Source organism: Nyctibius grandis, chromosome 14 (genome assembly GCF_013368605.1).
Source record: "Nyctibius grandis isolate bNycGra1 chromosome 14, bNycGra1.pri, whole genome shotgun sequence".
In the NCBI taxonomy this organism is placed as follows: Eukaryota; Metazoa; Chordata; class Aves; order Nyctibiiformes; family Nyctibiidae; genus Nyctibius; species Nyctibius grandis.
In genome coordinates, this window is record NC_090671.1 from 5,580,044 (window position 1) to 5,596,459 (window position 16,416).

The window sequence follows — 16,416 nt, forward strand, 5'->3', positions numbered from 1 at the left end:
TTCTAATCCCCTTCCCTGGAAGTAAGGCTTGGTGCGGGGGGGTAGTTTTCAGTATCACTGCTTTGAAACAAACCTATTGGGATTTGTAATGGACAATCAGATGCTCTCAGAGTGAGGTAGGAACATATCACTGACACCCCTGAAATTCAAGAAAGTAGAAGCAATCTTTAGGAGGTCAGTGGAAAACAGAGGGTTTTGCTAGAGGAAGATGAACGATATAGAGACATCTTGGGGTTTTTTGTTCTTTAGAAAAGATTAAACGGATGATCTTTATCTTCCTCTTAATAGCTAGTTCACAAACTAATCTCTTCTGTTGATTTTGTCCACACAAACCAAACAAAACACATAAAGAAGATTGGTGAAGGTGGAGAAGCAGCTAGGTTTTTGAAGCACATCCAAACCACCAAGAATCATTCACTTTCCTTTCAAATGCAGCATTAGCAATAGAGCTCTAAATCAATGAAAGGTCTAAAATTAGATTATATTCCTGAGATCAGATGTGAATCACAAGTTAATCGTATTTTCTTTTATTATCACTGTCTTTACCCTTTTATTTTATCCTGAGAAATTAGGTTTCTGACTTGAAAACAGTGAACTGTGAAGGCATGAAATGCTGCTGGGTTAGACCACACCAGATCACCTGTGGATGGGGTCCCAAAAACCTTTTGTTTTGGAGGTTCTTATTACATCTGAAATGGAGCTCAAGTGATTTATCAGTTAGGGCTGTGTCTCTCCCTCCCTTGGCCCTCTGATGTTTCAAGTAGCTGTTTTCTTAAATTAATGAGAAAATATTGCTGCTAAAGCTTGCTAAACAAGATTTAAAACCCACTCGGGAAGTGACAGGGTAGGACAGCAAATGATTATCTCTTGTCTGTGGCACGAACCTCAGGGAACTGTACTCTCTGTTTCTGTATTTTTAGCTGAAACTGTGGTGAAATGCACCCATGTCTGAAAGCAGAGGTACAAGGTGACCTGCAAGATTAGCGTGCGAGCGAGGCATGTCAGCATGGAAATGACGTGTATCTGTTCAGATGAAATGGCAGCGGTAGGGACTATGTCTCCTTGCAAGCGGCACCAACTTTAGTCCCAGATTTGTGTGCGTGACGCTGCAGGAACAGGAATGTATACTTGAGAGATGACGTTGGCTTTGTGCCTATGTGTGTGTTTCCAGGAGAGGTGTGTCTTGGTGGATGTGTTTCTGGCTGGCTATAGTTGAATAATGATGCTGACCTGAATCTGTGGATGCAGCAAACACTATGGACAATGCAGGTATAATGAATATATGGTTTGTTTAGAGGATAAAGATTTATGTGAACCAAAACGCTGGTGTTGCAGGAGGGGAACCTGCAGAGACCCTTGCAGAGAGTGTGCGTGCTCAGCGGGAAAGTCCTCAAAGATGTCACTGTCTGACATACTTCGAACTGTTCTCTTGCTGCTGATCACAGCCTAGTGTCTGTGCACTTGAAGGGAAGACTGGGTATGGCAACAGAGTGGTGGCCACACATGCCAGCAACTTAACCCCTTATGAACGAACGTTCATGTCATCGCAGAGCAGCGCGTTGGCACAGCATGCCTCTGTGGCAGAGTACGTGAGGGTGGGCGGCATGTGATGGCTCAAGTCTTGTGTTTGTGATCAGAGGGGGACAGGTGTATGTGGAAAGGCTCCTCCACCTTTCCTCTGTGCAGCCACAGCACTTGCCAAGGCATAATTAGTGGGGTGTTCGTGTTTCAGGGCAGACTATTGAGCAGCTGCTGAAGTGCCAGCTCAGTTGGTAGCCTCGAAAACAAAACATCCCTTGTTTCTCAACACCACTGTGCAATACTGCCTTCCTGAACCTTGGGGTTTGGCCCTGCAGCTTTCAGGATAGATAAAATGTGAGATTTTTGCCAATGATGTATTCTTCTAGGTCTGTTTAATATCCGCTATCAATTTCATGTGCCACTTTAATGAGATTTTGCTTTTTCCATCTCCTCCGTAGAGCTGATTACTTAGCGTATGTGGTTGGTGTTTGTTTTTTTTTTTTTTTAAAGGAACCTACAAGTGAAGAAGTTGAATGTTTGCTTCAGCTGAACAGAATACTTTCCAAGTCCTAGGGAGAAAAGATGAAGAAGAGAACTGGAGGATGTTGCTAGTAGGTATGTACGTGACAGGAAGCCATGACTAGCAGTGTGATTGTCAACAGGACACAAAAAGTCAGAGCCGATGTGACGCTGCCATACCGTACACTTTCTGTGTCGTGCTGCCTACTGGACACGGTGGCCTGGGCAGCAGCATACGTCTACGTGAGATATTCTCCTGTCCATTCATCTGCTGGAGTTTGAATTATTCTGCATCTGGTTAATCCATTTTGCTGGAGTTGGCAAGCCCTGTTTTTTTTTCTTGGACACCTGCGACTGCAAAGATCTTGAAGAGCTATGGGGAGAAAAGGGTGCGTGTGAGCAACCTTCACTGGCTGGCAGCTGAGTGCTCTTCAGACCCCAGGCAGCTTTGAGGTGTCTTGACGCTTCAGTGCTCTGCAGATATGAACGCTGAGCTTTTCTGGCACGTTCTCACGTTGGCCTGGTCGCTCTCACCATGCTAGTACATGGGAAAGAAGACTTCCTCTCAGATGTAGCTTACATCATCCTGGAACTGGTCATTGCGGTGCTGGCCATCCTGGGGAACATCCTGGTCTGCTGGGCAGTCTATTTGAATAGCAACTTGCAGAACGTCACCAACTATTTTGTGGTGTCCCTGGCTGCTGCTGACATCGCCGTGGGCGTGCTGGCAATCCCCTTTGCCATCACCATCAGCACTGGCTTCTGTGCCTTCTTCTATGGCTGCCTTTTCATTGCCTGCTTCGTCCTGGTCTTGACTCAGAGTTCTATCTTCAGCCTCCTTGCTATTGCCATTGACAGAATCATTGCAATCCGCATACCCCTCAGGTAAGCACGGGTGGGGCTGGGGGGATGGAGGGGGTGAGGGTGGTGAGGGATGAAAATCAGTGAAAACAACAGGTCTGGAGATGAATCAAGGAAGCGAAAGCTAAATGAGGAGCAGCACTTTTTCCCTTGTAGTTTGAAAAAAACTTTTCTAGGTGTTGAAGGCCGCCTTGGCTGCTGGATTTTCTGGTCGCTTCTTTTTCCAATTCTTCTCTGTCCTCATATGGTGTGTGCCCATGGCGTCGCAACGGCGCTGCCTAGGACCTGGCGTTCCACGTTTAGACAGGATCGTGCAGTAGCCTCAGTAACCTGCGCTCTGAACCGGAGCCAGCAGCACCAGGAGGATCACTGTGGGAAAGTGGAGCTAAAGCAATCCATGGTGGAGGGCAGAAAGGGGGTGAGGTCAACTTGTTTCCTTCCCCATGGGGAGAATGGGGGACTCTGCCAGCAGCTGTAGCAGCAGGGTTGTGGAGAGTGTGTGGATGGGTGTTTTATCTTGAGGGTCCATTAAATGTGAAGGGAGGAGAAGAAACAGGCCTTATGAAGAAACAGGCCTTAGGAAGATTTGGACTATCAGAGGCTTTGGACTTGCCTCTGGAAGCAAAGCATGTCAGGGTCAAGGCAGAGGCTTGTCCCAACCCAGACCTGGAGAAGGTTATTCTGTGGTCTCTACTCCGGAGTTTAAAGGAAGAAAAGGACATTTAAATATTAGAGTTTGAAAGCTGAATATGACTAGGTGCTACTTTGTGTGCAACCAGGGAGGCTGAGGGGGGCAAGGGGAAATTTTGCCACACATGCAGGGGCTGCTACTCAGTTCAGCTTTCCAGAAGCATGTTGTTGTGACGGGATGTATCTGAGCAGCACTGCATTTTGTGGGCCGGGTTTGAATGCATTGTGACGATGCTTCCGAGTCATTCAGTAAGCTCAAAAATTGTAGAGGAAGCCCCAGGAGAGGCCGGTGCAGGCAAAGTGTAGGAGTCTCCTTCCTTCCCATCTTGTCCTTAGGAAGACGCAGCACACTCTCAGGAAGGGGAAGACTTGCTTCCTATCCTGCTGAACAACAAAAGTGGCTACAAAAATGGAACAAATTTCTGATTGTTGTGCTCTCGAGTTTGAGTTTTTGGACATATTCACTCCTGTTGAGCTTAAATCACTTGTGTTGACCTGTGCCATTTAGTTTCGTCTCTTGTGAATACTTTGGTCATCCAGCACTTACGTCGATTAACACAAACCTCGCATTCAAAAATAGAAAGCATTCTTGTCCCTAGAGCTGCGGAGATTACCTTTCCATGTGGACCCATGCTGCGCGTCTTCCCTGAAGCCTTGCCTCAGCAAGCTTGTCCTGCTGTAACGTTACCCTTGTTGGTTTCCAAACCTATAATCGTACCTGTTACAGCCTCTACTTTTGATGTAGTTGTAAAGAATAACTATTCCATTGCGGAGAAAACTCTGTCGATATTAGTTACCTATAAATTGGATGGTCTACACTTTTCTACAATTCTACAGATAGATGGTTTCAGTTTATAAACCAAAATAAAGATAAATGGTACAAAGAAACATACGTAGAGTAACCCTTGGGAGCTTGCCTCTGAAGTTATTTTGAGAAGGGCTAATGTCTTTAATTCATCTCTCATGAGCTAACTCTGAAGACTTTTGCTGACAGTTTAAGTGCTCTTATTGCTAGAGGATGACTTGCCAGGAAAAGGATTTTAAAAATTTGGATTTCTGCCCATTTTTTGGGGTATCATTGTAACTATATTGTCTTTAAAATTTAATTTCCTGGAAGAACCAAGGTAAAGAGTCTTTTAGAAAAGTCAGACTTCGTCAGTGCTGGGCACTGTACCGGTTTCACTATTTTGTTTTTGAGAAAACAGAGCACACCCTCTGCCGCCCCAGAAACAGCGGAGTTGATTGGATGCAGCAACCCGCAGGTAGATCCATGGGTTCATCCCCCTCCTTGTCCTCTACTGGTCTGTCCTTTTCCAGTAGGAGTGAAGAACTTGTCAATTGTGTTTCCTCTTAAGAATTTATGGATGAATAAGCATTGGCTATATCGCCTCAGACATGCTGAGAAAGTGAAAGCTGATTAGCTGAAGAGGGAAATGTGATATGATTCAGACTGTTTGCATCCTCATTTTTTTCTTTTTCTCATATCTCGTTGTCTCAAAAATGTGTCAAACCATTGGAAGGAAAGTTCTGCCACTAAAGATGCAATGTTTTGACCCCATTCTTTGATGCCTTGGAAAGCCTCTTCTCTCCTCCTCAGAGGACAAGAAAGGTAACACCAGGCATTCCTAATATTCATTAGATGAATGCTCTTAAAAAAAATAACAAATCAGACTTCCTTCACACTAGCGAAACCAAAAAGGGCCAAACCTATTTTTTCTTCTTCTTTTTAAATGTTTCACGTCTGATTTGTCCTAAGGAGGGTAACTGCATGTCTCAGTGGATACGTATGTGGACATATATTCCCCCACAAACTGTCGGTATTAAGGAGGCAGAAGAGTGGAATTTCTGATACTGGTTGGTTGTGGACACCTTGGTACATAGAGTTACCTTTGGAATGATTTCTCTGTAGATAAAAGACCCTCCCCCAAAAAATTGCAGTGAGGAAAGACATCTATAGGTAAAAATTAAAAATACATAAAAACAAATTTGTGAATATCTTATGGGTTCTACTTTTCAAATTATTAAAACATTGTGTAGAATTTGATAAACTTCCTAAAAGTTCTCAAACACTTTGCTGAATTCTGCCAGGTTTTATACAAATGTAACACTCTGCAAGCGGCAGTAAAGCACTCCCAAGGAAGTGAGTCTGAGCCATTGTTCGGTCTAGGATAAAATCCCAACTGTGTCTCTAACATGGCAGGTACCTGAAAACCTGCGCTCGCTGATGTAAAACCCCTGAGTGTTCTAAACAAAACCGGCTGCGAGTCTGAGCTCCGGGATGAAGTCACGGGCCAAGAACAATTGCCACTTTCCAGGCTCTTTGGTGCCAGCAAATGCTCCACAGGCACAGTGCCCAGCCACGTGTTCTGGGGCAGGCATTTGTGGTAAAGATACTCCCGTGGTGAAGGACAGGTAGCTCCGATGCACGGGAAAGAGAGGAGAAATTTTTCTTCCTGCAGCCAAACGGAAAAGTTTTCTCAGGTTACTGCTCGCTCTCTGTGCTGGATTCAGGAATTCACCTGTGACAGAAATACTTACACAGGCCATCCAGTGCCAGCCACGGTAACGTGCTGAAGTGCAGACCTTTTCCTCTGATGGAGGCTGCTGTGGAGATGACTGACTGCCACCCCTGCTGGGATGCTGCCCTGGGAAAGCATTACTAAGGTGCAGCTCCCTGTCGCTTGGAACACTGGGACAGATTTATCCCATGTAGCGGTGATTGAAATGGCAGCTCTGAGGTGGCATTGGGATGCTTTTCTGGCAGAGGCTGGGGGAGGTGGACATGAAGAACTGGCTTCTCAGAGTCTGGGGCAGGAAAAATAGGGAGGATGAACACAAACCCTGAATAAAGCATAGGACATGGAAGGGACCTTTGTGCTGAGAACAGTCTGTTTCAGCAGCTGCTTTAGTTCTCTGGGGTTGCTTTCTCAAATGCTCATATATGAGCATCTGAATCAGTGAATCAGGAATTTAACATTTTATTGTCACTTGGAGCCATATCCAGGCTTATTTCTTTCCTTGCTCACCATAAACCTTTTGACTTTGACAAGCATTTCCTACATGTGCTCGTGTTGGTGTCAAACAGATTATGGGCAGATTCAACCAAATATGAAAGAAGAATAATTCACTCCTTCCTTCGAACAACCGTGGCCATGGCTTTGAAAGCAGCGCCAGTTGTCTGTGGCTTCATGGGCAGTGGAACTTGCTGTTACCAAGGTTTTAGTCTGGAAGCTGATTGTGCCATGAGCAAAATGGTGCCTGCTCACCGTTACGCTTCTGCTGTTAGAGCCCTGTGCCCACCTGTGGGATCCCACCCTACCCAGTCTCCATCCTGTAGACAAGCACTAGTATCGGTTAGCACCTGGTAACAGGGGAGAAAGTTTCTTAACTGAGAGTTCTGGGAAAGGGTTGTTTCAGTGGAGCATGAGAAGGTCTGTGTTTGGTTTCTTGCTCTGCCACCAAGATTTCCTGGATGATCTGGGATTGTCAGTGTCTCGTGTTTCCAGATACATGTAATAGGGACAGAATATCCTCCTTTTGTCTTGCCCCCTGTGACTGCAGCTGCCTGAGGTGTGGGCTGTTGAGGGACGTGTTCAGTGAACAGTGTTTTGTAGTGATTTGTTAAAAACCATTGAGCACAGCTGGAATTCAGATCAAAGCCCAGTGCCCTCAGCGCTGAGCACAGGCTTTCTGGTGTGGTGCAGTAAAGGTGGCTGAAATGTGCTCCGTGCATGGCAGAGCCATCTGGCCAAGATGTGCGGTGCTGTCAGCCAGATGTGGGCTTGGAAGACAAGCAGCAGGCTGTTGCATGCTGTGACAATGAGTTAGGCCAGCTACATGTCAAGCAATGTATGGAAAGATTTTAACTTCTGCCTGAGGACCCTGTGGTTCTTACACCAGCTCTGTCTTCCACCCAGCTTCATAGTTTACAAATCAGACTCGTGACGTACTACACTTTCTGCAGGAATCATTGTCTCGATGACACAGAGCTTAGGCCAAGGACCCAGAAGCGTCACATCCTCAGCCAAGCTGCTTTAGGGAGCAGAGATGAGTTGTGCGTTTACCAAGGGCAGCTGTTCTCCTGGGGTCGGTTTGCCAGCCTGATGGTTGGGAGAACAGCAGGGCAGGTGCAATTATTTTGGGGAAAACATCCCCAATTTCCTGTGTTTGCAAAAGTGGGTTTTATTTTCTGGAGGAGTCTGATGCCCCTGTCCCCACACCCAACTCCACCATGAGTGTTCCCGTGCTCTGCTCTAATGTTCTTTGTGTCTGGAATTTCACAAGTAGAAGTGGTCATTTGTGTAGCAAGTCCAGTATTTCCAGGAAGCACGAGACCTGCTTGTGCACAGACAATCCAGTGCTGCCTGGACCCATCAGACATGCTACAAAGTCACCCGCCAAGTATGCAGGACATGAGCTGAGGTGTGACCAGCTCCTTTCAGCAGGCTGTGTCTCCTGCATAGGTGCCAGCAACTCACAGTGTATGTGATGCTTCCTGCAAGCCCTGAGCTTACCATGTAGAGCTGTACAGCACTGGGGATACAGAGAGTAGCTTTGGCCTGGCTGCTGTGAGCCTAGAAAGATGCCTAGACAGGTGCACAAACTCCAATGCCGGCCTGGTGATGTCTCTAAGTGGGCAAAAGGAATGAGTCAAGGAAAGCCCATCTGGATGAGAACCCAACCTCAGCCAAGTCAGCCAGCGCTGTCCCACGTGAGTCCTAGAAATCAGGCTCTCCCAAGTGAATGGACACTTCTCAGTGGGTACCTGGCCAACACAGTGCCGGACACTAAGTGACAAGATGCTGTGAGCTTTCTGTCTTAACCCTTGGAGATACTGAGCAAGGCGTTATGGAAATGCTCTCACTGGTAGGTTGATAATTGCCACTGCCAGCACAATACACTGCAGCTGGAAAGCAGGAAGCTGCTTGGGTTAAGTGCTGTTCCTAAGCCTTGTAAAGTTTGCATGGGAATCCCCAGAGGGTAAGAGGGAGGGAGAAGCAGGGGGGTGTTTGCCCGGAGCAGCAATGAATGTATTTTTAGTGGAAGGGAAGGGACATCTCTAGTCGTGGGATAACAGCTGCACAATTTCAAAATTCCTCTGACAAGATGTAGCCAATTCCAGGGCTGCAGGGTTTTGAGGGGTTTGTTTTGTTTCTTGTTTTTCCAAGCTTCAAGTGCCTTCAGCCAATCTCTTGCTCCCTGAGTGTACTTTTCAAAGCACAGATGCTGTTTTGCTGTATTGGTGAGGTCTGAATGTGAGCAGTTCCCTGCTACCATCCATGCTGTGCCCTTAGCATCCCCTAAGCGTTGAGCAGAATCCCCTACTTGCTGGAGAAAACTCTTTATCTCTCAGCATCAGCTGAATCCCTCCCTCATTTCTGGAAGGAGGATTTCAGTGTATTTTGGGTACTGGGAATTGTGTGGTTAGCTCCCTCGCCCACTCCCTCTTTTCTGATTTTGAAATGCAACCGAGGAAGGGAGACTCAAGCCTGCCAGGTCTTGTATGGAGCCAGTTTTTTTTTCCAAGGCCCATTAGCAGGGATTTAAAGCACGTGCAGTACCTCCATTCTGTACTGTGCCCGGCAAAGACAGCCTCTCTCCTCCCCTGTCGTGAACTTGCATTGGGATAGGAGCATGAACCTGTGGGAGTGACTGTTTGAGAGATGGGAAGATTTCTATGGCTTGTTGGATTATTTTTTTTAAATGTTTGTTTGCTGAGAGAATTCCGGGGACAGAGAGAGAAGGAGCATTGGGTAAACACTGGGAGCCCAGCGCTACCGTTGTCCGATCACAGACACATGGGGTCAAGTACAGTGTGGGACCCACGCTGGACAATGTGGGAATCTGGCCATCTACTTTCCATGCTAAGCGTTACCAAGGGAAGGAAATTGCATTGAAATGTTAAACTGTTGCCCTGATTTACATTTTCAGAGAGAAGAACTGGTGGAGTCAGCTCAGGACTCGCAGTAACCTGTGAGGCCCTGGGAACTGGCCGATATTTCAAACAAACAAAGGTCCCTGGCTGCACTGTCAGGTTCTTCTCATGTTGCTTATTCTCTCTTTCAACAGATCTTGGAGAATTTACTGCTAAGAGCACTGGCTTCAGCCAGGCATATCAATACCTCCACCACTGAGGTCCCCTTTGGTGTGGGCAGTGCAGCCCACAGCACACCTGTAGTCAGAGCACCATCCTCAGCTTAATTCCTCCTTTCAGAGAAAGACATGGGGTCAGCTTAGCTGGGCGGGTGAGGAAAACTGCTGACTTGTCCCAGTTCTTTAAGGAAGGTTGGTGATGCTGGCCTTCCTGAAAGTGCCATTGTGGAGCAGAGTGAGATGCTGTGCAAGGAAATGTCAGGCTGGCTTCTGCAATGCAGTCAGCAGAATTTCCTTGTAACACATCTGAATGTGGACATGGGGCCGGTGGCACTGTGCCTCCAAGTTCTTTGGTGCTGTTTGGCTTACAGATCTACTGCAAGACAGACCTAGCAATTCCATACTACAAGGCTGCTCCTTTGCCAGAAAGGAGGAACTACCTCAGCCTTCAGCAAGAGAGCCATGGTGGTCTTCATCACCAAGAGTCAGAGCAGTGCTGTTGATTATCCAGGCTGCAAGATCTATGTGCATGACCAAGTGGGCTGGTGGAGTGAAGGAACACAGATGAAAACTGTATTAATTTCCCTGCTTTTCTGTCACCTATTCACCGCCTAAAGGAAAGGGGAGGGAAATAGGAAGCATACAATGTCACCGTGGAGTCCTTGGTATGCTGTGCTGTGTGGGTTCTGCACGGCAGTTCAAAGGCCCATCTGAAGAAGCAGGTGCCCTTTTGCTGTCTTCTGGGACATTGGGCCATCGGGAAGTTGCTTGGGTGTCAGGGGATTGTTGAGTGATACTGATGTAATTCCCATTTCCTCTGCTTTATAGGTACAATGGCTTGGTGACGGGCTCTCGAGCTAAAGGCATCATTGCCATCTGCTGGGTATTATCTTTCATCATTGGCTTGACACCAATGCTAGGGTGGCACAACCGCTCCCAGATCGAAGAGCTGGGTTCCAATAAGTCCTCTCCCATCAACTGCAGCAACAGTATGGTGGCATGTCTCTTTGAGGCTGTGGTCACCATGGAGTACATGGTCTACTACAACTTCTTTGCCTGTGTGCTCTTGCCCCTCCTCCTCATGTTTGGTATCTACTTGAAAATCTTCATGGCAGCCCGGCGACAGCTCAAGCAGATGGAGAACAAGATGGTACACGGGGAACGTTCTCGCTCCACTTTGCAGAAGGAGGTCCATGCAGCAAAGTCTTTAGCCATCATTGTTGGGTTGTTTGCAATCTGCTGGCTTCCTCTACATATTATTAACTGCTTTACCCTTTTTTGCCCAAATTGTGCCCATGCTCCCCTCTGGCTGATGTATCTGGCTATTATCCTGTCTCATGCCAACTCAGTTGTAAATCCTCTAATTTATGCCTACCGAATCAGGGAGTTCCGATACACCTTCCGTAAAATCATCAGCCAGCATATCCTGGGCCGGAAGGAGCCGTTCAAGGCAGGAACAGCCAGCTCCAGGACTTCCACTCACGGTGGGGACGCAGAGAATGCCAGCATACGGATCAGTGAGTATGCATTAGAGGTGTACACCAACGGAGAGATCCACAGGAATCCTGAAAAGCAGGACTTAAACAAACGCAAAGCCGGCTTGGAATGGCACCAGAATGGAAATGCTCTGGACGTGGAGACGAATGGGCATCTCCTACATTCCTGCAAAAATGGGATTCTCTCAGATGTATGCATGAACAGGGAGCTTCATACTGAAGAGCTAATTGATGCCCAGGTGTCTTACTCAGATCTAGAAAGAGCAGCCTTCGCAGCAGCTGATGTTTCCTGATGAGACTTTCAAAGTCTTCCTGGTAGAATTATTTTTTTTCTATTGGCGACCTCTGCCATGGCAGAAAGGGAGGCTGGTGGGCGGGGGGAGAGGTGTGTATTCAGATTGCTGTGGAGAAAGGGGTCCTTACCCAGGACTGTTGGGATGATCCGAAATACTAGACTGGAGAAAAGCCAAGAGACCATTGAAACGGACTAAGGAAGGAGGGACACATTACCCATCAATGACCTGTCACCAAGAGCAGTGCCAAGGTCAAAGATGGCATTCCAAGTTCAGCACTGGGAGACTGTGCTGATGCAGGGCACGTCATGACATTACCCTGTACTGTGTATCTGTGGTTGTATGTCGGTTTTGTTGTCTTACCAACAGAAATAAAAGCATGGCTGGAAGTACTCACTGAGTTGCAAAGAGCAACAGGGGAGGGGCCTGTTAGTACTTTGTCCCTGCAACAGATGGAAGGGGGATAGCAACATCTATTGGTCAGGACGGATGCCAGCAGCTGCTTGGAGAGGGACAAAATTTATCTGATGGGAACTTTGGATACCTTCAACCATGGCATTTTGTCTTTCAGTTCATGTTTTTAAAGCTTATACTGTAACAGGTTGCTCGAACAGTTTTTTTCTTGTCTTGATAAGATTACTTTATGTTAAGTTATAAAAGATGGGCAAGAACTCATATCCATTCCCTGAGTGCTCAATGTTCCAGATGCACAAGGCAAATATAACCTCATAGCTCTCCACTTTGTCTAACAAATAATGAAAATGGAGTCTGTAGTATGGATTTCCCTTAGCAAAAGGGCTGTTAGCAGGACTTGGTCCTGCAGATAGTAGACAAGCAGGCCAGGTTGTGGTCTGTGTCACCAGGGCAATCGTGCCCCGAGGTGTTGTGAAGAGCTATGGAGTGTGTGAGCTGCCTGTAGGTTGGTGGGCACTGTCTGCTTTTGCCCCTTATCTCTGTGCTTGTCCTCCCAGGCTCCTAGAATGCAAATTCCTTCCCTGGCCCTAAATGTGTGTGAGGGGAGCTAATTTTCCATATTTTGGTCATTTTAATCCTCACTCAAAAGGCTGTGGGATTTTTTTTCTTCTTTTTCGCGCTAGAGCGGAACATGCACACATACCTAACACTTATTTTTGAAGTTCCAATGAGCTCTATTTAAACACCTTTTCTCCTGTGATTTCAGTTTTTTCCTGATGTGCTTTACTGTGAAGCCTGATGCGTCCCTGCGGTGCAGAGGCCAACAGAGCTGGGTCTGTCTGGTTAGAAGATGCTCCTACTCTGAGAAGCTGAAAGGCATCAGCAGTAGCGGAAATGAGATGAGAAACTGCAGTAGCCTGTATAAGAGAACAGGCAGATCTGTGCTGCAGCAAGGGCATGTGCTGATGAGGTTTCTTGTAGAGGTGTTTCACAGCAGTTTGGTAATTTTCTGTATCACTTATGAAGCCTGGTAGCTCAAGGACAGCAGAATGCCACATCAGCTTGAATTCTACCTAAAGATTGTCTGGTCTTTGTTTTCTAGACAAATAATCCATGTCCAATACCACCAGCCTTCTGAAGAGACAGGCAGTAATGGTCCTACTGGAAAACTAAAAGTCTGATAATTCCAGGGATCCGAAGCTTATTCCCTAGCTGAAGACATCAGAAGTAGCAGCCCCCAAACCTGGCTCCTCTTCACATCTCTCTACTAACATTTCAGAAGTCAAATAATCTCATTTTCAGCAAGGAAAGGGGAACTGAATTTTGATATTTGAGGGAAGAGCAGGTTAGGTTGGTTTGTTCTTATTCCGTGTTTATTTTGAATATTGTGAACTATTAAAAGTCAGTTTTATTTGGGGAGAATTTTCTTTTTGCCAGTCTCCCTACATGAAGGTAGGGAGTAGTTTATAACGCTGAACGTGTTCAAGTATGTAATTGCTCCAGGCTACCACAAAGCTTCTGTGAGACGGATAAAAAGTGTGGTTGCCACCACCATCCTTAGCAGAAAGACAGGCAAGTTTGCAGAACAATAGACTGCACAGTTTAATTGAATTGGTGCTTTCTTGGCATGACTCTTCTGCGTAGTCTAACGTCAGAGGAGTGGATGATCACTCCAGCGCCATTAACAAACACTAAGCCATTTCCCGGTGACTGACGTCACAGGTGGTTCCTCTGTAGGGTGACTTGGGATCTTGTTACTCTTGATCTTTCTTGATGGAATATTTCTGTAGGTTATTTGTGGGATGGCTCCTCTGACCTCCTGTAACAGTGGCAGAGGAACTGTCAGGAAAATGGGGGTCTGGTCTCTTCAGGCCTCAGTTGGGAGCTGAAACGTTTCTAAGAATAACACAAGATTGCATCCGGTATTCATGTCAATAACAATTAGGTCCACAAAGAAGCAGAGCAGAGAAGGAAGTGTGGGAAAATACCAGTATTGCTCATGTGCTAGAACACATGCGAGTGCAGAAGTGTCTCCTATTGAGCTTTAGTTGCCATTGTGAAGGGATGTTTTATGCTACATTGCATCAGACTTTCAACAGCTGATGTGGGTTGGTTGCTTTCTATTGTTTCCTGAGCTGCTTCACACTCAATTATGGCAGCTTCTTGCTTGGTTGCCACAAGAATCAAGTTGATCTATCTTGATGTGACAAACTTAGGACTGTCCCTCTGGAAAAATTTCCTGCCCACCCAGATCACCATGTGAGATTACTGAGTTTCCAGATGTCTTGAAATTAGCTTTTCTCTTGCTGTTTGAGATGCCCCCCAAGTGTGTCCAGTCCCTTTCAATATTAGTGATCCAGATTTGAAATGCAAAGGGTGTGTGAAGGGGCCGGGGGATGTGTGCAGGAGGAAGTGCAGTGGGGGTAAGGCAGCAGCGTGTTTTATGTAGAATTGGAAGTCTGTAGTCACAGGAATGAAGGGATGGCAATTGCACCACATGCTGTGTGCCTTCTGGCAAACATATGTCTGAGATGGACCTTCAGAAGATGTTTCCGAAGCAGTTGTTGGGGAGAGCATGAGCCTTTTGAACAGAATTTTGGACTTCTTATTTCTTGTTTCCTAGGGATCATGATTTCAAAGCTTTGTTTTTTGGGTTTTTTTTTTTTCTTTTTTTTTAAAAAGAAGCTGTAGGGTCCCATCAGTGAAGTGTGCTCTTTCCTTCTCCTAGCAGCAATCTTCACTCTTGAGAAAAGTACCTGTCTTCTAAACTGCATAGGGCAGGGATCATTAGAAAAGTGAAAGTTAAATAATTTTTTCCTAACCTCCCCACTCATATCCCCATTTTCCTTCCATCTGGAGAATGTTTAGCTGATGAAATATAGCTGTTCTGGATAAATACAGATGGTACCAAGACAAAGGGAAGAATAAGGTGACCATCAGGTGAGGCTGGAGAAGACCTCCTTGGGAATCCAAGGTGCATTGGGTCCAGAGAGTAAGAGCTGGGGTAAGAAGAGACAAATTTCATTGAACTGGAACTTCTTATTAAAAATGGCTGAAGACCGATACAGAGATGTGGTGTCTCATTTGGCATGAAGGCATTCCATGAATTTCCCCATTCCCTGGAGACTCGTAGGCTCCAGGGTTTATTTGCTTTATAGGGTTTTGGAGAAAGTAAAATTTGATCAGTTGCTGTCACGGAACACGGTGCATCTCTCACAGTTGCCAGGAGTAATTTTATCAAGAGTTCTTCTTGAGGCCCTCTCCTCAATAGGGCACTGCTTTTTGTGTGTGCAAATAAATGCACTTACAGCTTTGTCCTGCAAAGTTTCTTTTGGATCAGTAATACTTCAAAGCTCTGTTCAAGCCTGAACTGCAGCTTTTGAACAGAGAAGCACTTTGGCATGGTGGGACAGCTGGGGTTACTGTAGACAGAAGGGGTTTGCCACCGATCCCAGTTGATGCTAGGAAGCTTATTGTGCAGATGGACTTGGGAGTTATATGGAGTAGTCTGAATCTTTGGTCATTCTTTGAAAGGAGGCTCCAGGGGATGCTCGTGGACATAAAAAAGTCTCTGAGGTGTGGGAGCAGAATGGAGGGTTAAATGGGAAATCTTAGTGGTGAAGGAAGATTTGTAGGTTAGGTGTTTGGGAGGGTTTCTGCAGAGCAGGAATGTGCTGGGAGGTGCTGGGGATTGCACAGATGGTGCTGGCATGAGACCAAGGTGTGACTTGCTGAGGAAGGACTCTGGAAAGGATGTACAGTCTTACAGCTCTCCTGGGGCCACGGCAGAGGGTCAGCCTTCCTTGATACGTGCAAAGGGTTGACTTCATATGGTCTATATGTGACTGAGGTAGAGATGGTTCTTACGGATTATCTCCTTTTCAGAGGTATTGTTTCATTTTATGAGCATGTCCAGGTGTAACAGAAGCCCTTCTGCTTCATGAACATGAGCCCTACCTAAAACCAAATCAATCCAGCCATGTTCTGGGGGAAGGATGAGCACGCTGTAAGAGTGCTGCGATGCACTGAAGCTGCAGAATGCTCTCTAGTGATGTTTGCTGAGTTTAGCTGCCTAATAGTCAGTTCTCTCTGTTTCTTTTGGGCATCAAACTGCACTGAGTTGTACCAGAGAGTTTTTTCTTTCTACCCTGAGCTTTTGGCCTTCTTTGCAGTAAAACACATCAAGAGTAACTAAAATCACACCAGTTCCTCATTTGCATGAGAGGTGACTAACCCTGACAGAATGAGAATCCCAAAACTGTGTGTAACTCCCTGTCTTATTTGACGGCTGGGACTGCTCACACAAGGATGTGTTAAAATCAAGACTGGAACCTGTTGATCTGAGAACATCCTTTGCTTCCCCTACTCTGTCTCAGGAGCTGGTGTTCCTGTCCCCCGTCCTGTGGAGCGGTTGTCTCTGGTCTGCAAGCCGAGACACTATGAACACCCTGCTGCACACGCTGTCAATATAAAACAATTATTCTTTTAATTTAAATGTTTTATGAATATAGTTGTTGTTTTCCCTCTGT

The 16,416-nt window shown here is 46.2% G+C and overlaps 1 protein-coding gene across 1 annotated transcript in view; it reads left to right on the forward strand.

Annotated features, from left to right (window-relative positions):
* ADORA2A (adenosine A2a receptor) overlaps positions 1-16,416 on the forward strand; it is a 30,301-nt gene extending 13,885 nt beyond the window's left edge. Inside the window, exons 2-3 of the mRNA XM_068412827.1 lie at positions 2,032-2,925; positions 10,513-16,416. Coding sequence (XP_068268928.1) covers positions 2,576-2,925; positions 10,513-11,473 — 1,311 coding nt within the window. The 5' untranslated portion in view covers positions 2,032-2,575 and the 3' untranslated portion in view covers positions 11,474-16,416. The remainder of the gene's footprint in view (positions 1-2,031; positions 2,926-10,512) is intronic.